The 23,033-nt window shown below is 35.9% G+C and overlaps 1 protein-coding gene across 3 annotated transcripts in view; it reads left to right on the plus strand.

Moving 5' to 3' along the window:
- The window catches only part of MAK (male germ cell associated kinase), a 30,346-nt gene that overhangs the window by 588 nt on the left and 6,725 nt on the right, over positions 1–23,033 (plus strand). For 2 of the 3 annotated variants that reach the window (XM_053957417.1, XM_053957435.1), the window contains exons 2-12: positions 4,642–4,977; positions 6,672–6,726; positions 7,667–7,788; positions 8,845–8,924; positions 10,732–10,864; positions 10,953–11,124; positions 15,357–15,524; positions 17,296–17,610; positions 18,602–18,792; positions 19,327–19,457; positions 21,366–21,497. In XM_053957417.1, the coding sequence (XP_053813392.1) occupies positions 4,877–4,977; positions 6,672–6,726; positions 7,667–7,788; positions 8,845–8,924; positions 10,732–10,864; positions 10,953–11,124; positions 15,357–15,524; positions 17,296–17,610; positions 18,602–18,792; positions 19,327–19,457; positions 21,366–21,497 (1,600 nt within the window). In that variant the 5' untranslated portion in view covers positions 4,642–4,876. Of the gene's footprint in view, positions 1–4,298; positions 4,356–4,641; positions 4,978–6,671; positions 6,727–7,666; positions 7,789–8,844; positions 8,925–10,731; positions 10,865–10,952; positions 11,125–15,356; positions 15,525–17,295; positions 17,611–18,601; positions 18,793–19,326; positions 19,458–21,365; positions 21,498–23,033 lie in introns of all 3 variants that reach the window. The other variant, XM_053957426.1, reaches the window with a different exon arrangement.

Raw genomic sequence — 23,033 nt, forward strand, 5'->3', positions numbered from 1 at the left:
GAGCACACTTGGGAGGCGACTGAATGTCAGCAGGTGGAACTGAAGTGGAAACAAGCATTTGTTTCCGCTTTCAAGACTGAGAGGGGATCTCATTAGTGCGTATAATTGTCTCAGAGGCAGGTGCCTAGAGGATGGTGCCAGAGTCTTTTCAGTGGTGCTTGGCGACGGGATGAGGAGCAATGGCCATAAACTGAAACACAGGAAGTTCTACCTCAACACGAGGAAGAACTTTACATTGAGGATGGCAGAGAACTGGAACAGGCTGCCCAGGGAGGCTGTGGAGTCTCCCTCTCTGGAGACATTCAAAGCCCACCTGGATGTGTTCCTGTGTCACCTGCTCTAGGTTACCCTGCCTTGGCAGGGGGTTTGGATTAGATGATCTCCAGAGGTCCCTTCCAACCATAACGATTCTGTGTTTTATTGAAACTTACAGTGGTGCAGATGCTGAAAGATGAGTGGTTCATGTTCCTTCTGGACACTGCCCAAAACTGGAGACTTGAATTTCCAGCAGCACTAAAACCACTGTTATCCTGAAACTTGCTGTACTGTATTGTGGGAAGGGGTTTCATGCGGGTAGGAAGTGGTAGCCTTGCTGGCATGGTGGTAATCTGCTGAAAAAGTTGGTGTGAATAATTTTGGTTTGAAACCAAAGCTAGTTTGGAACAAAACAGGGGAAAATACTTAGAGCAAACTGGAGTTCTTAATTTGATATGCCCCATCCTGAATGCCTGATACACACAAGTGGAACAATATATTAGATTTCTAAAAGGAGTTTAAAAAAATTTAAGGTAGTCTGTTTCAAAGCACCAGCTTATTGTCAGTGTTGCTGACTTCTTTCTTGCAGCTGAGTGTCATGCTTTTAAATAACTGCTGGTATTTGATTAGAGAAATGGATTTGAGGTTAATCTCAAGAACTGGATCCACCTGTCATGGGACCTGATTTTTGGCAGCTTTAATAATATACATTCACTACCAAGAAGGTTCTTGTAGCAAAATTTATTTGTTGTTTTGTGGTTGAGTTTGGTTTTGTTTTGGTGTTTGTTTTTTTTTTTTTTTTTAACTTTTAAAATCAGTATCAGCATGTATTCTGTGCTGTGCAATACTGCCAGTTCTGATCACTGAGAACAGTACTGTGCCACACAAACAGTTTTGGTGATTTCATCAGGTACTGTAAACAGGTTGGTAAAACTTGGTTATGGGTGTTTTGCTTCTGTTCGTGGGAGGTCTTATTGAGTCATATATCCTAGTTTCTAATTATTTGAAAGTAGTTTGTTCAGGAATGTAGGTGATTTGTTGCTATTCATTACCTTTTGAAATGTAATTCAGACATCTGAAATAAAATTGCTGTTAGTGCTTGAGACACCAGTAATACAGTAAAAGTGATGATTTGTTTCAATTCTCTAGTACTTGTTTAGGTTCGCTGAATTTACGCAAATTAAAGATTCTGTCAAGCTATTTTATTTTGTCCTCTATTTGTCCCTGGCTTTAATCTTTCCTTAATCGTGTGTAAAGAGATTATGTGCAGTATGTGAGATTATGTGCAGTGTGTCATTAAGAGTAACAACAAGCTGTTGTTTAGACTAGGATTTCTCTTGTCTGTTTGGTACCTGTTATGACAGTTTTACATTTTAGAGCTTTGCATCACTAAGGAAATAATATCATATAAACATTAGTATGGAGAAGGCCACTCCAAAGGCATGTTTTAACCAGAAAAGTTAGATTAGGCCCTTGCTTTTCCTCAGGTTGGTGCAAAAGACAAAACTTGACTGCAGATTTGAAAAAGAAAATACAGATAGACCACTGAGTAAAAAATTGCACACCTGAGCTGTGCATGAGTGGTGAAAATTACAAAGTATGCAGAAGTCTGTTGTAGTGAAATGTGAATCTCTGGAGCATTTATGTTCTAATCATCATGCTCTGTAATTCCAGTACATGTCAGTGTGGGGTAGGTGTGGTGGTACACAGACGTTATTATCAGGGTACATGGTTTTCACACCTTGTTTTGTGCATTTCCATTAAGTGGATTTGACACTTCCACTTGATCATTGAAGGAATGTACCGATTTTTCTGTACTTTACTTGATCAGGTGTTTTCATTCCCTAAAAATTAAAGTATACAGCAGAAAAGGAATAAGGCAATAAAATATATTACATAACAGACAAAATGAGTAATTGGGTCTGTGATGTGTTGTATTACATGGAATTTCTGGAGGGAAGGAACACTTTAAGTGAGGTTGTTTTGACTGCACATGTCAAAATATTACAATTGGACAAAAAGAATAATTGTAAAAGCATGTATATATACTCCGATGAAAATTACTTGGAAAGCTGATAGGATTTAGGCACCAAAATTAGAGGATTTAATGGTCAAAACTTGAAGTTGTGTCTAGATCTTGTTCTGTTTATTGCAAATACAAGTTTTTCTCATGTTTTTGGTACACTTTGCTAGAGAGCAAAAACTTGAGTATGAAATGCATGCAAATTTTCCAACTTCTTAATGTAACTCGGAGTTCAAACTAGGGCCATCTGTAGCAGATATTGCTGAATCCCCTCAAAAAAAAAACATACCTTAAACAATGCACAATGATATTTCTTGAAACAGAGAAACACAAGCACACAAAAGTTGTTACATTTCACTTCACATGCTACACCTGTGTACACCTATACACAAAATGCATACACAGTTTATCATTGTTGACACTTTAGATGTGATGCTGTGTTTTAAAATGGGTATACGTATACCCTCAAAGTTTTTGTGTTGGTTTGGTTTTTTTTAATATATACATAGAGCAAACCATTGTCAACTTGCAAGATATGTATGCAGAATGTATCTTAACTTGGAATTAGTACACTTGATCATATGTTTATTACCAGAGTGAACAATCAGCCTTGTTGGAAAAAGGCATTATTGATGGTATTAAAGACTAGAGTGCATGCAGGCATTCTGGGGAATAAGATACAAAGCTGAACTCTGAGAAAAACAATTTGCTTAAATATATGAAAGTCCAATTTAAAATCTCATAATTTGAGATGTCTGTGTTACTTTTTTTAAATCTGATTTTTAGCTTTGTTTCAGAATACGCTATTAACCAGAAATCTTATTACACTATAGCTGTGGCTTTAGGGGAGGGGAAGTGTAGATGTGTGTAGAAAAAAACTTCTTTGTAACTTTCCCTGACAAAATTAAGGTTGCCCGGTGCAAAGATTGTAAATTGAGATGTCCACTAGAACACTGGCATCTTGACAGGTGATGTGAGATTCTTTCCTGCGAACAGAAGCAACAGGGAGTAACACTCTGTGTTATAATTTTGAGGAAGCAGCGTTTCAACCAAGAAGAGCTTAGAAACATTGGTCTCTTGTCCAGGCAGCTGTTTCCTTTACACAGCAGGCTAGTCTGCTTGAGAATGTATATTTCACACTCCTTGAGAGGCCAATTTTATTGTTATTTTGCCAAGCCTATAAATCTCAAGCCTGAGTCTTGTTATCAGCTGAATCAGAGTTTCTTAATCTGTTTGAACAGACCAGACTGTAGCTAATTTTGGCATAAGGATAAGGACTAGAGAGTTGCATGCTAAGTTCTCAATCTTCTATAAAGGTAGACTGATGGCGTGTTCTCATTACTTTGAGTTTTATTTTATATTTATATTGCTCTTGAGTTTTTATTTTTCTATGCTAATATTCAGTTAACATTCATTGTTTGTTTGTGTATTAGCATTTGGGTTACAGTGAGTAAATGGTACAATGAGAGGTGGTTCGTTTTTCCTCGTCCTACATAAATAAGTGGGTGACTCTTGTGAGTTTATGTAAGTGTTTAACATCAGGCAACAGGCCTTCATCTGAAGCATTGGTGACAGATAGTATTGTGTGTAATGGAAGCTGGGGTTTGGATTCAAACTTGGATTTGGGATTCAAATTAATATTTGCATGGATTCAAATATGGTGATTCAACATTGTTCAATATGGATTCTTTTCCCAATGACAGTTCAAATTTAGTCTTCCATACCAGTGTATGTAAGCTCTATGCTTCTCTCTGTAGGCCTTGTAAAGCTGAAAAATAAACTTAATTCTTCAGCCATTACCATGCCTAAGAACTGTGTGAGCTTCAGAGCAAGATACCCATTTATAACAAATCTATTTATGTGGGTGAAGAATGCAGTGGTTATCTTGCTGCTCCACCTCTCTTCCTCACTAACTTTTAAGCATAGGAAGCCTGCTTGCATTACCTTTCCAAAACGCAGTATTCAGACCCTAAGTTTGTTGTGGTACCCTGTGCAAAATTTGTGTCCTTATGTTTTCCAGAACTTCAACCGTGCCTTTGTAATAGTTCAGGAAGCTGCTGCTGTCTACAAATTCAGAGTAAGGGCTTCTATCAGAGTACACCAGCTTTAAAAACACTTTGCTCGTTCTAGGGAATTATGACAGTAACCTTGACTTTACAGTTTCTGTTTACTCTAACCTTAATTGTACAGTAGGCACCTTCTGTGGTTTGAAAAATTTAAAGAGGCTAATTACATTTACGTCCATTTAAAAAACGCATATGGTTCTGGAGGGTGTTATTGTTTGGTACAAGTAGTTGAGTATCTCTTTCCTAAAATACTGTAGAACTACCTAGTCTTGTTTGTTTGTTTGGGTTTTTTTTTAGGGATCTGTGTGAGAATGACCATGTTCTTCTGTCTCCCATTCTTCGTAACTGGATCTCAAAGCAGCTATAGTTTGGAAGAGAGCTGTGAATATCCTGCTCAGTTATGAGAAACATTCACCAACATAAAAAAGTGGAAAAATATTTCTCTTAAGAAAATCAAAGGGCACAGAACCCTTTAATAAAACAGAAGACATTTAGTATTTCATAAGCTTTTGGCTGTCTGAGTCGTAAAAAAATGAATCGTTACACAATTATGAAACAACTGGGTGATGGCACCTATGGCAGCGTGTTGATGGGGAAGAGCAATGAGTCAGGAGAACTTGTGGCTATCAAAAGGTATGTAGCATCTCAGTTCAGTAAAGGTGCTTGCAACATCTTAGATTTTCACTTTTGACTTTATTGTTGTCTTCCATTTGTGTAGAATTGAAAAAAGTCCCCTTTTAAAAGGAAATTAACGTAATTTTTTTTTCATTAAGATGTTTAACAAAGTGATTGTAAATCAGATTTCTGGTAACTGATCAATAGAGAGACACATCAGTTTAATTTACTGATTTGTGTTGGCTTGTAAAATTGCATGCTGCTTTTGTTCAGCTTGAACATGATTCTTTCTAAAAATGTTGTTAGGCTGGTGCCAAAGGAGAAGCAAAAGTGAATGGGATTAGTTAGGGAGTCTATTTATATGAATTGCAGGAATAGTGATCTTAACAGGTAGATTTGAAATTCCATTCCAGCCCCCCAAATCTTTGTAAGTACTGCATTAATTTTCATGTGTTGCTATAGTGATAAACAACAGTACCAATCTGGTCAGGTAAATAAAGGCTGTCTCCCTGGCTCTAATAAACTTGTGTTCTGTGTAATCAAGAGTATTGTCATACTTGCCTTAAAAGATGATTACAAAACAAGAAGAATTCTACTCAAGGCGTGGGGGGATTCCCCTTGTATTCCTAGAGAACTGCCAGCAGGATATAAAGTGTAAGTTGAAATACCAGAAACTGTAACTTGCTCAGATGTTTTTCTCTCATTTATGGATCTACTGCAGTAAAATAATTGTAATATAATAGACTGACTTTTTCTTTAAGAATTTGTGAGAATTTCATGTTTCACCATATCTTGCTGGTACCGTTACTGAAGTTAATATAAATCTAAGCTAAAGAAAGAATCTCCAATTAATTATTTTAATTATTTTTGGCGAAAGGAACAACATTTTGTGGGAAGTGGTTAATTTTGTGATTTCAGGATTTGGAATTCTGTTGTGTGTGATTTTTAAGCTTGGGATTTGAGAGGTTACAGTTTTGCTTGAAGATACTTTTATTTTAAATGAAAATTATGGGTTTAAGTCTCTTCACTTTAGGTGCTAAAACTTTACCAAAACACAGCAATGACATTCACAACTTCAACCCAAGATCTGAGCAACATCAAATGTCCACATTTGGATTTATGCAGGACTTACAAATAAATGTGTTTCACTGTTATGTATAACAATTAGTTTAGAGGCTATGATGTTGCTTGAAAAGCATGAAAACTTTTTTTTTTTTTAAATTAATGTCTTGGAACAGATTTGTAAAATGACCAATCAAGTAAGATGCTTAATTATAATAGAAAGCAGTCCAGATATTTTGCAGATTTCAAAAATTTAATTTTTTTGTTTTCCTAGAATATGCAACTTATGCATAAGGATGTGATTTTCCATGTTGTATGTGCAGTGTCATTGTTGCTTACTTTATTGTTAAAAACACAATTCAAATGATACGAAGAGATTTCATGTCCCTTTTACTTTGGAGTAACATGGTCTCTGGCTGTACTCTTCTAAAGATATGTTTCAGTGTTTGATGATTAATCACTAGAAATACTTAGCATTTCTCAGCATTGACTTTGTTTTAAATTATGTTGCTGATGGATATGCTAGAATGTTTTCAATTGAGTTCAAAATATAGATAATGCTAGTCTTAGAAAATATTATTTAGATTTTTCAATTCTAAAAACATTCTGTACTGCTCACTGAAAATACTTTATCTTGGACTTTATTTCAGAATGAAAAGAAAGTTCTATTCATGGGATGAATGTATGAATTTGAGAGAAGTCAAGGTAAAGTGGTGACCATGCCACATTCAAAAATAAGTGTCTGGTTAGGCTTGCGTGAAGGAAAAGGGCAGCTACCATGTCCAAGCGAGGCCAAACTCTGTGAACTCCTTAAATGCTGACAGTTTTCACAAAACTATGGGGTGCTGGCACTCTTAGAGGTCTTGCTGATTTGTGGAATATCCCACTATTCTCAAGCAGTGGCCATATCTCGTAGCCAAGCCTCTTATCTTTGAGAAAGGAGAAGAAATTGATTTAATATGTGTGTATTTCTGTGGTTTACCATCCTCCTCTTTCATTTTACTTCCAGATTTCTAGCTGTGTATCCATTCCCTATATCTTGTATTTGAGGCATCTGTAGAAAGCACTGGGAGTTTTGGCTAGCCAAGTGATAGAATAGCACTTTAAAACATGGGCATAAATTCCGAATATTTACATGTTTTGATGTCTGATTTTTCTGTATACACAAAACTCCCTACTAAAGGGTTTTTGATTTTACTTATTGGAGATTTCACACAAATCACTATGTCCAAAATGAATATCTTTAAGAGAATCCTTCTTCATGAAAGTTTCATGCCAAAAAGAAGGGAAAAAAAAAAAAAGAAGAAGAATGCAGGTTTTCTTATTCAATTCAGTGAGCAAGAGCTCTTACAGCTTCAGACTTGTCTTTTGTTGTAGGGAATTAGGTTTTTGTGCTAATCTTTACTCCAGCTCTGAGGTAATCTCTAGAAATAGGTTTAAACTACTATTAATACAGTTGTTGCTTTTGAGATTTATTCAAACTTCTGGGTTGTTCTTTAAAACAGATTACAAGATAAATAATGGGGTATCATATGAATATGTTGTGTAGATTCTGTGCTAGAAACTTACATGTTAAAAATTTAGTTCTGGTAAGGAATCAAGGTCACTGTGGGGTTATCTGAAGCTGTATTTTGCTCTGTTGCAGTCTCTGAAGAAGCTAAACCATGCCAATGTAATAAAATTGAAGGAAGTCATACGAGAAAATGACCACCTTTACTTTGTATTTGAGTACATGAAGGAAAATCTCTATCAGCTAATGAAGGATAGGTATGTCTTTTTTCACAGAAAAGTAGTGTGCTATCATGCTTTATTTAGTAATTCTCATACTACCTTGAAGAACACTTTGGGATATCTGGTTTTGGCTCTTCTTGTAGCCCCACTGTTGTGAACAGGAGTTGCTGCACCAGCTTATCTGAGGGTAGAGTTCTGCATTGCTCTGTTACAACACTGCATATTGTAATGCTTTTGGAAATAAGTTTGATCATTTGTTAACAGGAGAGTTTGCATACCTTTGTGTAGAGGCATGAGAGAAATTCCAAATAGTTGTATTTTGTTTTTTTTTTTTGTTTTTTTTTTTTTTTTACTTCATTAGCCTTCATTTTAATGTATGAAGGATTGGGTGAACAGTGTTCATGCTAATTTTGCTCATGGGTTTGACTTAAGGTGGGGATGGTACATGCATGCATCTTTGCAAGAATGGCCTAATGTAGGCTAACTCTGATGTTGCAGTCTTGGACAAACAGTACATAGCAAGGCCTGCACGGTGGTCTTCGGAGTAGGACCTGCCTTTTCAGTAGCATTTTATTTTGATTAATTGTTTTGCCTTTGGTGTGGGTTTCCTTCAGACTTTGTCATGCACTTGTATCTCCTAATGTGCCAAACCCTTGGGCTGACATCCTGAGGTAGCTGCTGGTGACATGAGCACAATGTTACTCTGCAGCTGAACAGAATTGCTCTTATCAGGGCTCCCTTAAGGGCACCACTGGGTAATGCACCTATGAGTGCTGCAAGTGTGCCATCTGTGCCTTGCTACAGCACTGTGCATTCCACATTCACCTGGTCAAGCACACTGCTGGCCAGCCAGCTTCTACAGAGGGATAGCACCATGAACATCTCAGCACAGACGTTCTGCTGCTGCACTTAAAGTAGTTGAGATTAAGGCCCAATAGAGTTTTGAAATGAGAGTTGTATCTCTCTTACTTTGACTTGATGGGTCTGTTTTCATGTGTTCATGATGTGTTAGGCAAAATGAAAAAAGCACACATGTTCTGAAGACACGTTATTTTTCTTAATTATGTAAGTTTTTACCCTGTTTCTTCACAGAAACAAGTTTTTCCCTGAGTCAGTCATCAGAAACATGATGTATCAGATATTGCAAGGGCTGGCTTTCATCCACAAACATGGTAGGTTTCATACAAGAGTTTAAAAACTGTGTAGCACGTTTTTTAGAAAATAAGATCATGCACAGAAATAACATGAATAAAATAACCTAGCAGGGGCTGTTAATCATCTCTGATAAAATCATGGTTACCTGTTTCAAGTGTGGTGCAGTTTTAAACTTTGCCTGAAGTTCCTATTTCTCTTGGAAAGCACCGGATGTTGTTCATATACTGTGCAGTAGTTTTTTCTACTTTAGTTAGCAGATAAAACAAACTAGTAAGCAGAATAAACAAACTAAAGAACCTTGTATTCTTTGCTATACTAATCACTTCTGCCTCCTCAAAAAGATCTAATTGAGAAGCATTAATACATCAATACTCTTGTGTAGAGATACTATAACTAACATGATACTCCATATATAAAAAAATACTAAAATAACTTGTTCACTAAGAAATTCAAATAGTGTCTTTATCAACTACAACCTGGATTTAAGTATTTTAATAAGTGGGATGTTTCTAGGAATTACAGGCAAAGTCTAAATAAGAGGTGAGGTGTGCTCACAACAATAAAAAGTTTCACAGTGTTTGCAAAACTCCTAATGCTCATGTTTAATAGCTGTCTGCGAACTATTTTCTGAAATACTGGTATCAAAGTCCTTTGCATTTAAAAAGATAGTAATTTACTCTCATGCTCAACATTTTTATTTTGTAGGTGTTCTTCACATCACATTGGTATTCTTAAAACTTTCCAAAGACAATAAAATACTAGCTGAAAATAAAATTAGAAACAGTGTTCCTAGTGAGGTTTGATTTACTTTCAGTGTACCCTGAAGAGTCCTGTTGGTGAATTAAATTAATAATTAGTTTTATCAAATACCCAGAAACTGAAACTTTATTTCCCTTCTGATCGGGATCATATACTGTTCTCTGATTGTTAGCATCCTCCTTTCCTACCTCATTTCTCTGTGAAATAAATTAGAAAACTAGATTTTAATAAAAACTTTCAATTTTAAGTTACAATATTAATATCTTGATTTGACTGTAAGTGTATAAGGGAAAACCAGGTATGATAAATTTGAACATTAACATTCACTGTAATAATTTCAGCTAATTTCTTACAGTCATTTTCAATTTATGCGTGCAGAAATTCAGTACTTTATTCTAGCAAGTGGATTTCAATCAAATTAATGGATAGCATAACAAATTGTGTGTTCCAATTAAACAGCAGAATTAATTTGCTTAGTGACTTAACCACTGCCCAAGTATAGAGATCCTCCAGCCAACAGCAAGCATTGAAGAAGCTTTATGTCCCTGCATTACTAATATTAGCATTTCTGAGCAGGATTTGGATATCTTTTATATGTCTGTACCTCCAAATTGTTGTCACAATGATAAATAAGTAGCTAAAAATAATTCAAGCAATTTTATTAATCAAGTAAGTATGTCAGATGCTCAATTTTCCATTATTCAAAACTGACAAAGCAGTTGTAGTTTTTGCAAAAGATTTCCTTTTGAAACTGGTTTTTTTTTTTTCTTGATGTTGCTGCCAGCCAATTAATTTTCCTTAGTGTGCTAATGACAGTTTACATTTGTTAATTTAAGAACACTTGGTGTAATAATCACTGGAGGGAAAATGTGTGCATTTGTTGGGGGAGGGTTCCAATTATTTTATGTTGAATTAAAAAAAAAAAAAGAAAATTAAAAAGACTGAAAGCCGCTATATTATTCCTAAACATCCCAAAGTAAATATTGGATTAGTCCTATTAGAAATTGCTGCTTAAGAAGTGATTCTGTGATAATTTGTAATTCTTTTCTGTTTGGTTGTCTTCAGGATTTTTTCATAGGGATATGAAGCCTGAAAACCTTCTCTGTAGTGGACCAGAACTTGTGAAAATTGCAGATTTTGGGTTGGCTAGAGAACTAAGATCTCAGCCACCTTACACAGATTATGTTTCTACCAGGTGGTAAGTATATCCAGAATTTATTACATTAGCTTAAGTAATTACCCTCCTATGACCCTTTTAACTCATTCATTTCCTTCCATCCTCACAGGTACCGTGCTCCTGAAGTTTTGCTGAGATCTTCTGTCTATAGCTCACCAATTGATATATGGGCAGTTGGCAGCATAATGGCTGAGTTATACACACTCAGGCCTCTTTTCCCAGGCACAAGTGAAGTAGATGAAATCTTTAAAATTTGCCAAGTCCTAGGGACTCCAAAGAAGGTAAGGCTTAAAAAACCTCACACAATTTTATTACCAAAAAAAAACTAAATCAAATTATTACAAAATATTCAGTATTATTTTTCAGAACATACATATTGAATTATTGTTTCAATAAGTTTCCTGCAGACTTAGTGTTTGCTCAACTGTATTTCTTTTCAGCTTCCATTAAGACATGTAATTGCTACTCTTTTGTATATTAACATCTGCTGTATATCATACCATTATATGAAGCCTTCCTTTCCTCTGATGAAAACCTGATAAAATTGTTTAATTTAGTTATTTAAAGCTATTCATGATGAAAAGCAAATCAGAAGTCTCCTAGGATTTAATTTACCAGAACCAATTTGCTTTCCCTTCCCAAAAGTGTAATTCTTCTGTGCTGGCACACAGAATTTGGAGCTTATAAAAGTTACCATAAATAAGACAAATTATGCTTTTCTTATTTTTAAAGCATAAAAGAAACATTTAATTTCAAACACAGATGTCTCATAAATATTATTAGCAATAAGAAGTAATTGAGGGAAAATGTGCAGAGAGGAAACAATTCTTTTTGCCTATTGTCTGGATGAGCTAAATCCTATTTAAAATTACTAGGAAGGTTTGGGTAGTGCATATAAAAATGGATGCAATTATATTCAGTTTAAAAGTTGTTTTAGTAAATGGGTGGAAGAATATGTGAGAAAAGAATAAGGTTACCTTCAAATGTTTGAATGAACTGAAAAAAAAGAGACCATATGCTATTAAATATTTTTGCAGACTAAAATAAGAAATGGCAGATACATATCAGTATTTTATGGGTGCAAATAGAACTTGGTGGAATAACTGACCAAACACAGTCGACCTAGATCTGAACAACCTAAGGGTGGAGAGAGACACATCAGTTTCATAAGTGTTCTACTTATATAAAATACAGTATAATTCTTGTCCAGTAAAGGAGCTGTTAGCAATAGAGAAGTAAGGAACAGAAAACTTAAAACAGAAGTAGATTAAGCTTAGCTAGGAACATGCAAAGCTTGGAGTAGTGGGAAAACATCCAAGAGAACATTCTGGGAAACAGGTGCAAACTCATGACAGAGCAAAGAGGAAAAGGTCAGGTGGAGAGTTATAGATGATACATTGTGGAAGTGAAAATTGAGTCAGGAGGACTCAGTGAAAATTGCTATGATGTGTAAAATAGTGCTTGCCATGACACAGTTGTGCCTCAGGAATAGTGTGCAAATAGGAGCAGTATTTTAAGACTTGAGTTTTCAAATGCAGATGTGAACTTTCTTAAGCAGATCACAAGTCTAAGATAGAGGAACATTTTGATGTATAAGAAGACTGAAAGACAGCATCATGCTGGCTTCTGGAACATTTTCAATATTCAGCATAAACAAGCTCTGAAGTGCAGGGAGATCAGAGAGAGGTTTTCACTGTGTGCAGTAGCAGAGCAGCACTGAGCTGATTGCTGTGTTTTTCCTCTAAACTTACAAGGAGCTAACAGAAGCTAGTCCTGACTGTTTAGAGTCTGTCATTCCCTGACTAGAAAGCTTATTGCTTGAGAAAACAGGGAGCATTACCAGCTGAATTATGTAGAAAAAATTGTAGCCTCACTTAAAGACCCTAAGAGTTAAGTGCATTGTGAATCAGCCTTCTAGAATCAGGAAACTGTAATTAATTACTTTGTGCCCCTGTCATCTGCTGGGCAGACTTGGGAATTTTCTCTCCTTATGACAGTGCTAAGGCATCCTTCAGGGAGATTGTTGTGTAAAAGGAGTACTTAAATAGTATGATAGGAATTATCACAACAAATAATGCATTTGTTACAAGTACTTATATTCTGAAAAATATAAGTAGTTATTTTAATAGTGTGATTTTGCAGGTAGTTTTACAAATATTATTTTTTTCAGACATGCATTTTCATTTATTCTGTTACCCTGCAATAATGAATTACAGGAATTATGCCCAGAAGCTATCTTCTTTACAGTTTACCTTCCTGTGCTTAAGTCCATAGCAACATACCAATGACTTCAGAGAATCTGGGTATTTTAAATAGTGGCAGGCAACTATTTTATTTTATAAATAAAGTTGCCCTTTATTTATTTTATAAATAAATTAAATTGCACCATTCAGGTATTGGCAGTGGTGGTACACTTGTACTATGTGAATTTAATGAGAAAATTTATGACAACCTCAGTAGCAGAGATTAATGAAATGCATTTTCATTAGCTGAAGGTCAGCACTTTAAATTATTGCAAATTAATTTTTTAAAATAAATATTTTTAATTTTTGCTCTTGTACTGTTTTCACCTTATCCCTATGCTTCATCAGTTCAACATGCAGCCCTTGGTACTTTGTTGTAAACTGTTCCTTTATTTCTAGCAGACAGAATGCTACCATACTCAATAAAGAAGGGCAATGCAGTGAAGGAGGGAAGTTTTTCTCCATTGATTTAAATGAATAAACTGTTCTCAGAAGTGAAAGAGGAAGTCAGTTGAAATCTTGAGACTTATTTTAAGCAGATGTGGTTTATAATTATATTTGAGGTTTTTTGTTACCATGGACTATACTAACAGAGCTAAAACTGTTGTACATAAAAAGATGAGTAATGGCTATCATGGTACCTTAAGACCAAATTGTATCAAATCAGTCCAGTTTGCCGTGTAGCAGTGCAATAAGCTTGGTGGATAAAGGAAGAGAACAAATGTTATACCTTGTCTTCAGCAAGGTTTCTAATGCTGTCCCTGATAACATTCTCAGCAGCATATTTCTATGCAAATTGCATAATAAGAGCGTACCTGTTTGGAAAGAGTTACCCAAAGAGTAAGCTTCACTGGCTCTTATTCAAAAGATGATTTGAATAGAACTCGAGTGGTTCTGCCTCTGATGAAATTTTTAAAATTGTATTGAAGGCTGTCTGGTAGAGTAGATTTTGCTACTTAAGCTAGTAGATGGCAGGCGGAGAATAATTTTGTTAGAAAAGAAGATTAGAAGGGGGTTTTTATGTATAGAATTAGAGGTGTAGCTTTAAAGAAATTTTTTCAGTAGTGCACAGAATGCTGTACCTAGGCAGGAATAATCAGCTACATAAATAGCTGTGGATAACAATCCAGCTAACACCTCTGTAGGAGAGGCCGTAGGAGCTATTCAGTGTATTGTATGTCTAAAGACAAATACCATACCAGTTTGTAGAAAAATGAGTATTGCCCATTAACATGTGAACTAATCTTTCTGTTTCTCTCGCTGTATTATAGCCAGTTTAGAGTTATCCTTTTCAAGAGAGAAAAATCAGAGTCTAGAGAGGAAATAAGACGTTAAAAGCCTAGACCCTAGGAATTGTTTGGGTTTCTTTAGCCTGTACAAAGACTGGAAGAAAGGAAAATAAATACACCTGCCAATGTATAAAAAGGCCACTCTAGAGGGAATAATCAGATAGTCCTTCTTGGTATCTGTGGATGATAAGATACTCAACAATGGTCATTTTTTAATGAGAAACCTCAATTTGCCTAGTCTTGAGGAGATTACTCTCTGGAGTAATCTGTATAGTCTGGCTGTGGATTGCCAGAAATTGGAAGCTTTTTCAGATTTAACACCTGTCAGGAAGGGACAAGGGTGTAGAGTAAATGGTCTCTTGAGGTCTTTGATAATCCTATAGTTCAGTATTCCAAGAATTCAGTTATCAAGCAACAAAGGACTTCAAGGTTTACTTTTGGAAAGTTAAGCATGTTTTTAAAAAGTTTTTATCTGGTGGTCATGTTTTTTTTAATGTTGCAATACTATCTGGTTGTAACTTAATCATTGACTGTCATAATGGTGGGATCAGTGCTATATTGTACAGGCTGCATCATGGTTATACAGCTGTGGCATGGTGAATGGAAGGGCCTCACCTCTATTTCCATGAAGAGGGCATGCTGAAGTCAGCTGCTGGGCTCATTTCTGTGGCAGATGGGATGTTCAGTACCATTCCTGGTTCTTTTGCACTCTGGTCTCCTTCAGATAGAATGTGTTCAGATAGAATGGGTATTCATGGTGATGGTTCCACCTTTAGCTACAGGAGACCTCAGGAGAACTGCCATTGGAGACTGATGCTGTATTCACTAGTGTTGTAATAATTGTCATGGAAAACGGGAATGCTTGTTTTCAACCATATAGGAAGGAGCCATGCAGACCAAGAATGACTCAAGCTGCATTAAATTTTATCTAAATACATCTTTGTTCTTCTTTGGTGCTGATTTTTCTTTCCTTTGAAACAGAGTGACTGGACAGAAGGATACCACCTTGCTTCTGCCATGAATTTCCGTTTCCCACAATGTGTCCCTATAAGCCTAAAAACTCTTATCCCAAATGCAAGCAATGAAGCAATAAAGCTTATGAGTGATATGCTGAACTGGAATCCAAAGAAGAGACCTACAGCAAGTCAGGTCTGAGCACATGAATGATTAATATAAGACTAAATTTTCTTGCATTGTTAAAAAATTGTAGATACAGAGACCAATTGATTGTCATAATAGTGATGGCCACAAATGTCTCCTCATTTTGAACACTTTGGTGGGAATGAGACTAAGTGGTGAAAAAAGAAAGTTCTAAGCCTGGCTCAGCAGACATCAGAAACTCTTCAGTTATTTCTGTGATGTGTTCTTCTATACTGGCATATCTTAAAATTCTCTCTGTACAGGACAGAGGAATAGCTGAGGTGCAAATGTTTCAATTGTGTCTGTCATCATTTCACCACTTTTGTTTTCCTCCCCATCTGTACAAACCGAGGTACTGAAAAGTTTGAAAACTTTGCTTTTTGTGAAGCCACAGATGGAATGCAGTATGGTAGTGCTAAGGTTTATTTTTACTTGGATTGTAAATTGTACAAAGTGATAAAGAAAGAACTTTTTGAAGAATGTGCCAATAGCTCACAAAGGTCACAGTTTTTTTCTCCAAGTTAATTTTCATAAAACATATTTCGAGGACCAAAGATGGTTACATTCTGTGGATTTTTTTTTTATTTTATTATTCATACCTAATGTAATCCTATTTAGAACATACAAAAGAGGAATACAACTGGGAAAGAAAGGACATATTGCAAGTTACCCTAGGTGGATGTAGTGTAAGTGATTCAGAAGCAATTAAGCAGATGGTACCAAATAAAGCAACCATTCCTCTCCACTTTATAAAGCATGTCTATTGTACAGTGATGGAGATCTATCTGTAGTCCAGTACTATGTACCTCTACACAAAGTACTGTATGGTGCTTTATAAAAGCAAATAACCAGCTTGTACGCAGGTGAGTTATCGAGGAAGCAACTGCAGCAGTTGTGTAATCCACAGTCAAAAGGAAGAGTTTAATGCATATACATGGCAGTGTGTTCAAAGGCAGTGATTCTTGAGTGCACCTGAGGCAAAACATGTATTTAAGAACTAACAAAGAGTGGGATCCTACCCAGAAGGATTAACGGGGTGGGTTGTTTGATATAGGAGGAAGTGTCTTACTAAGGTGTGTCCATGCTCTGCATCTATCAGAGGACATGGAAAGGATCAAATGAACATCTGCCTTAAGACAGATGCTGTATTTTCTTAATAAACACCATGGAGGCACAGCAGGCACAGTGAATATATTTTAAAGAAAAGCGAAAGCTGGTGATAAGAAAAATGGAGGAAAAACCTTGCTCATTAACATCCTATAATTGTGGTACCCATACATAGCAACCATCTCGCTTCTGGGGTTTTTGTTGTTGTTGATTTTATTTTGCTTTGTTTTTAATTTAAAAACCTCAGACTATGCACTGAGTTGCCAAAGCACAGTCAGCAGTGGAGACATCTAATAAAGCATGTGCTGAAGGTAGCGGGGACTACCTCTTTTAAAACAGAAATTTATTACTGCATAAATATAGAATGGTGCTAAATGTATAATGCACCTCAAAATACAGGCTCCACCTAGCAATAAAGAAGGGAACAAAAGGATATGACTGCTGTCATATGTACAAGTGGATCAGTCTTACCGAGTTATGTGATGGGAAGAGTTTGAAATACAGAACTGCCAGTTCTCAATACACAGTTTATGTATTATCTCATTACCCATCCATCTTCCCTCTGTTCTGTAACGCTTGCTCAAATGTTTAAGAAAACTGCTTAGATCCTTGATGAGGTTACCAAAGTCAACTTTTTGAAGTTAAAATTAGTGTGTTGTATCTTCATCTGCAGGCTTTGAAGTACCCTTACTTTCAAGTTGGCCAAATTTTAGGACCTCCCCCACAGTATCTGGAGAAGCAGCCTTCTGTTAAACTGGTTCAGCCAACAGAGCCAAAGCCATCTTTACCTAAACTGGAAGCAAAGCCAGAACCTCTGTCTTCATCTGATTTACCTGACAAAACACAGCCACAGCCCTTGCCAAAGGTTAACCACAAGCCTCTCCAGCAAATTCAGTTGCCTCAGAATACAGCTAACCAGCAAGTACCAAAGCAGCAGCAGCCACAGGCACAACCACTTTTTCCAATTGTCAATAAAAACTCATCGCCTGTAAGTTGTCTTCAATAACTACATAGATGGTTTTATTAAAAGTTCTTAGTATGTTCAGCCAGGTGATCCCTTGAAAATTGTCATATGTTTTATTAGAGGAGATACAGATAGATAAATAGGGAATAAATGAGAATATAACTGCTTATTTTATAGCAAGTCAGAAGAATAGATTGCTTGTAACAACAATGTTCATTATAATAGCCCTCAATGATGTGCTTATGCAGTAATGGAGTTGAAACGGCTGTCACTTATTGACTTTTGAGAAACAATTCACACAATACTGTCAGTACACAATAGAGAATTGGAAAGGGAGAACTTCATTTGCCTCATGGAGGAAAATACCCGAAAAGGTTCATCCAGTTCCTAACCTTGGAGGAATTTAGCAATTATGATTTTTAGGAAAATTAATAGTAAAGTTTGCTTTGTAACTTCCATTTTGCTTTCTACTTGTACTCACTGAACTGCAGTACAAAGCATGTTAAAAATAACAGGTGTTCAGAGAATACTGGAGAGCAAATGACAAATAGAAGGACAGTCTTAAAACGTAGTAATTTCATTGGAACAGAATGTTAAAGAAAAGTTTATTTGCTGTATTTACTTTGGGGGCACAGCAGTGTTCTGCACCGCTGTGCTCTATTTCTTGACAGCTCACCTACCACTGTTCAGAGCATGAGTTCAGCAAGATGCCAGAAACAGTGGTTGAACACTGAACTGGGTTTGCAAGCAGAATGTCAACCTCACTAGTTCAGGTAGACTTAAGCAATTCAAGGATGACAGTCCAAAAGAACTACACTTCAAATACATGATGGCATTATTGTTATGTTTTGTGCTTAAAGTCATAATGAGACTAGACCAAAACAGATATAACACGCTGTGAGAAATTCCCTCGAAGTCTGTAAGCAGTAGTCAGGAGTTATACTAGATACAAAATATAACATTTTAGAATTTAATACAAGTGTGTTTTAATTATTTTTTTTCCTATTTAAAATAGAAACAAACAGCTAGTGGCCCTCTGAATGGTGTACTAGGTCCTAAAAACTGCAGAAGACGGTGGGGTCAGACTTTGGTAAAGGCTGTGGATAGCTGGGATGACTTGGATGACCCTGAATTTGGAATGTCATCTTCAAAGAAGCCTAGCATTGCAATGTTAAAAGAAAAGAAAAACAAGGAGTTTCTTTTTAGGTAGGTCCTGCAATTATAAGATCACAATTTCTTTTAGTAAACAGTGTCCAGAAGTAGATTTATAGATTGATTAAGACAAGTCTATTAAAATTCAAGTCACCAAAATTCTGCAAGAATGCCAAGAATTGCATGAGCAGATATCTTTGGGTGTTATGTTGTTATAGGGCCAGTAATATCCAAAAAGAATCAAATTTGTTTTCAGACACTATATGGTTTAGGTGTTTGTTGTGTATTTAAGAAACTGTTTTACTAAAATTGGACATACTAACATTTCTTCATTTGTCAGTTAAATGGTACTATGTTCTGCCATTTGGCCACATTTGCTTTTAACCCATAGTGGTGGATACATTTCTTTCTTCAAATCCCAGGTCAGGCTCTTGTGAGGTGCTAGGTTTGACTGTTACTTTGTGGAAACAGACTCTACTGAGAAAAGTAGGATAAGCAAAGAGCACTGTATTCTTCAGGCTAAGGTCTGCTTGTGGTATTCTGAGCTGGAGTTGTTGGTCACATGGTTTGAAAATTTTGATTTTTCAGCGTGCCAGAACCAAAAGCTTCATGCTGTATCCAACCAGGAGGGGAAAACAAGAGTCTGATGAAAAATGATTCTGAAAGATCAAATACATCAGCAAAAGATTACTATATAAACCAATCAAGATATCTGCCTGGTAAGGTTAAAAGTCAATGCAATATGGAAAATACAAGCTGTGCACAATCTACATGCAATACATTTAAGCTTTAGATTTCTCACTGGATAATTTTATTTTCTTAACCAAGCTACATTTTCAGGTTTTGAACTGAATGCCTTTCCCAGAAGATATCACAATTGATGCAGCAATTCCTGGCTATATAAACGTGGCAGGACCTCAACACTGCTTGTACACTATAAAAGTTCACAGGCCCTCTTATGACCTGTAACATAAAAAATCCTCAGTAATATAAATCCAGCATCTCTTGGATTACTAGGAATATATCCCAATCAATCTATAAGCAAGTGTATGTTAGGACTAAAGAAACTATGTACATGTTTTTCATCAGGACTGTGGTGACAAGACTAGGAGTAATGGATTCAAACGGAAAGAGGGAAATTTAGAAAAGATATACAGAAGAAATTCTTTACTGTGAGGGTCGCGAGGCATTGGACAGATTGTCCAGAGGACCTGTGGATGCCCCATCCCTGGCAGTGTTCAAGGCCAGGTTTAATGGAACATTGAGCAACCTGGTCTAGTGGGAGGTGTCCCTGCCCATGGCAGGGACAATTGGAACCAGATGATCTTTAAGGTCTCTTCCAACCCAAACTATTCTATGATTTTATATCGTGTATATTTACCAATTTTGCAGTGTCAGGATATTTGGGGTTTTCTGAACGTACAAATTCTGGTAAAAACAGTCCCCTTCCTTATATAAAGTGTTTAGAAATATCCATCTACTGGCACTGGTAGGAATTCACACACTCACTTCCTTTCTCAAGGCAGTCGTCTTTCTTTAGAAATAGATATCTTAGTCTAAATCTGGGTGATTTTGTCAAGAAAATAATGTGATATTATTTAATAACTGGGAATGAGAATGGAAAGGAGAAAGCAAAGAGAATGTTTCCTCTAGTTAGTATTCTGAATATATTCTATAATCAAATTATTTTCTTGGTGTCTCAGTATATTTGTTGTGGTTTTTACAATTACAGTAATCATATCAGGACTTCTGTAATCCATGTTTGAGAATTTAGGTGGCTCACAGAGGAATTACCCATTGTTAGGCAAGTTGTTTTGATACAACATATGATTAATTTGTCAGGAACTCATTAGGGCAGTGATGACTTCTGAATATGAAATCAGTTCTAGGATGTTAAATAGGATGCTCAGAGAATCAACAGTTTAAGTCCAAAAGAAAAATAAAAATATAAAGAGAGAGGAACTTCCCTATGGAAAGGTAAAACAAATGGAAAAGCCATCTGTATTTCTTATATCTTATTAAGTACAATTCTAAGGTCTCTGTGATTTTCAGTGAGAAAGGTATAGATGTAAAAAATAATTAATGTCAATATTTAAGGGAATAATAGGTCCAAGGAACATAGTTGTTATTTATCCACATTACTTTAGTTCTGCAACCACTAGATCTGGGAGGTGCTTTCATGTGTTGTAATCCCATTAACTCTTATAATGCTTGTAACATGCTGAAGTAACCAGAACCTTTGTCCTACTTTTTAACTTAACCCTCAAAGAAATAGTTTATTTTCAGCCTTGAGAACCCCAGTTTTTGATAGGTATTTTTAATTTGTGTGTTCCTTTTTTGACAGACAAAAATATCAATTATGAGATTATGGTTTTATAGAAACCAATTACCTGTACTAAAGAGTTCTCTTGAAAGCATGAAGAGAATTGTTCTTAAATCAGTGTCACTGGTTTTCATGGTCCAGCTTAAAAATCTAATCAATGAACATCATTAATTTACATTAATGGTGTTTTGCATTATAAGACAAATGATTCAGTGTTGGTTTTCTGTTCTAGAGATGCCATTTATTGGTTGAATTAAGTTTGAGATTTGGTATTTATAACATTTTCTGTCATTTGTTTTCTAAGGTGTAAATCCGAAGAACGTCTCTTTAGCAGCAGTCAATAAAGAAGGATCACACGGAACCTGGAACAACCAGTTGTTTGCTAAATCACTGGCAAATGCTGGGGGAGGATTGACTTACAACAGAAATACTACAGGTAAAAGTGTAATTGACAATGGTCACATTATATCTCCTCATACTTTAATCAATTTAGTTAAGACCATCCAGTTTAACTTCTGCAGTTAAACTTAGATTCTAGGCTCTTTTTTTTCCCTCTTGTTTTAATGAAAGACTCTTAAAGAAACAACTTTTTCATATGTATGATGTAGATATTATGTATTTTGCTTTCAGAATATTAAGAAGGTATAGACCAGCCCCTATTTGTAAAGTTCTGTCAATATAAATTTTGTCTATAATGCACTGAGACTATTATTTTACTGTATTTAAGCAAGTAGTTTGGCCTCATTACTGCCTGCTCCCTATGCCATGGAACACTATCAAACAGCAGTCTCACCCATGAAAACAAAAGGGTGCGTGGTGTGCTCATGTGATAAAAGTGCTGCCTATAATATTTTAGACATGTCTTTTATCAATTTACTGGCCTTGTCCTAAATTCTTTGCTGCAAGAAAAGTCCCCTTATTTCTAGGAAGGAACTTCCAGTGAGACTATGTTTTGTGAAGAATACTATTATCAGTATTCTGTAGTGTGAAGTCCAACACTAGTAAACACTTTGATGCTTTCCTCAGTGAAATCTTAGATATCTAAGTTTGGACTGAAATCTGTCTTCTCACCACCAAGCCCTATACCTCAGGTACACTGTCCCTGTTATGGGAGGTTGCCTGGTTAACAACTCTGCAACCATTCTCCAGCTAGCACAAGTCACTCTCCAAATACTTTAGTGCCAATAAACCACTCAGCTTTACATGCTTGTACAGCAAGAACTTCAGAAGGTTTGTTTACATGCAAATGCTGCACCCCTTTTTAATAGAACTTTGGTAGCCATTCTGCAGTGTCAATAAACCTCATTTTCCCCTCTGAAAGTCAGGCAAGCTTTTCATTTGAATGAAGTTTTTCATTTGAATTAATGTGCAAGATTTTATAAAGTGGAAAAACAACAGCACCTACTAGAGTTTTTTGTGCATTAGAAGAGGTTTTTTGTATCATCTTGTATATATTTTTTGTTTTCTGAAATAGAGTATCCATGTGCCTCAGAAGTAAATTATTTGCAAAGGAATCAGGCACGGAAAGGCAAATAGCTGCTTCCAAAAGTTTTCATCAATAGGCTAGACATCTACTTACTGAACTGCAGTGAAGATAACATTAGGATAAATGCTAATGGTAGAAATCCTGCATTTGTCTTACTACCAAGAATTTAAAGAAATAAAGCACTAAAACTGATTCTTTTTTGTTTGAAAATACTTGGTATTTCCATCAGTATCTTAAATTACATGTGGTGTTTCATATACTGGGGAGACAGCAACATTTAAGACACACATGAAACACATGGAACCAGGATAGATGGATCACAGAAAAACAATACATGTAAACTATATATTTTCTCTTTTCATATTGACAGTCTGAAAGTTGACACTGCTATGTTTAAATAACTATGTACAGTTTATTTAAGTGGGCTTTTTTTTAATCAGCCACAGCATTGCCCTAAGGCAAAATAAGATAAGAGCAAATAATTAC

The sequence above is a fragment of the Vidua chalybeata genome, chromosome 1, assembly GCF_026979565.1.
Source record: "Vidua chalybeata isolate OUT-0048 chromosome 1, bVidCha1 merged haplotype, whole genome shotgun sequence".
NCBI lineage: Eukaryota > Metazoa > Chordata > Aves > Passeriformes > Viduidae > Vidua > Vidua chalybeata.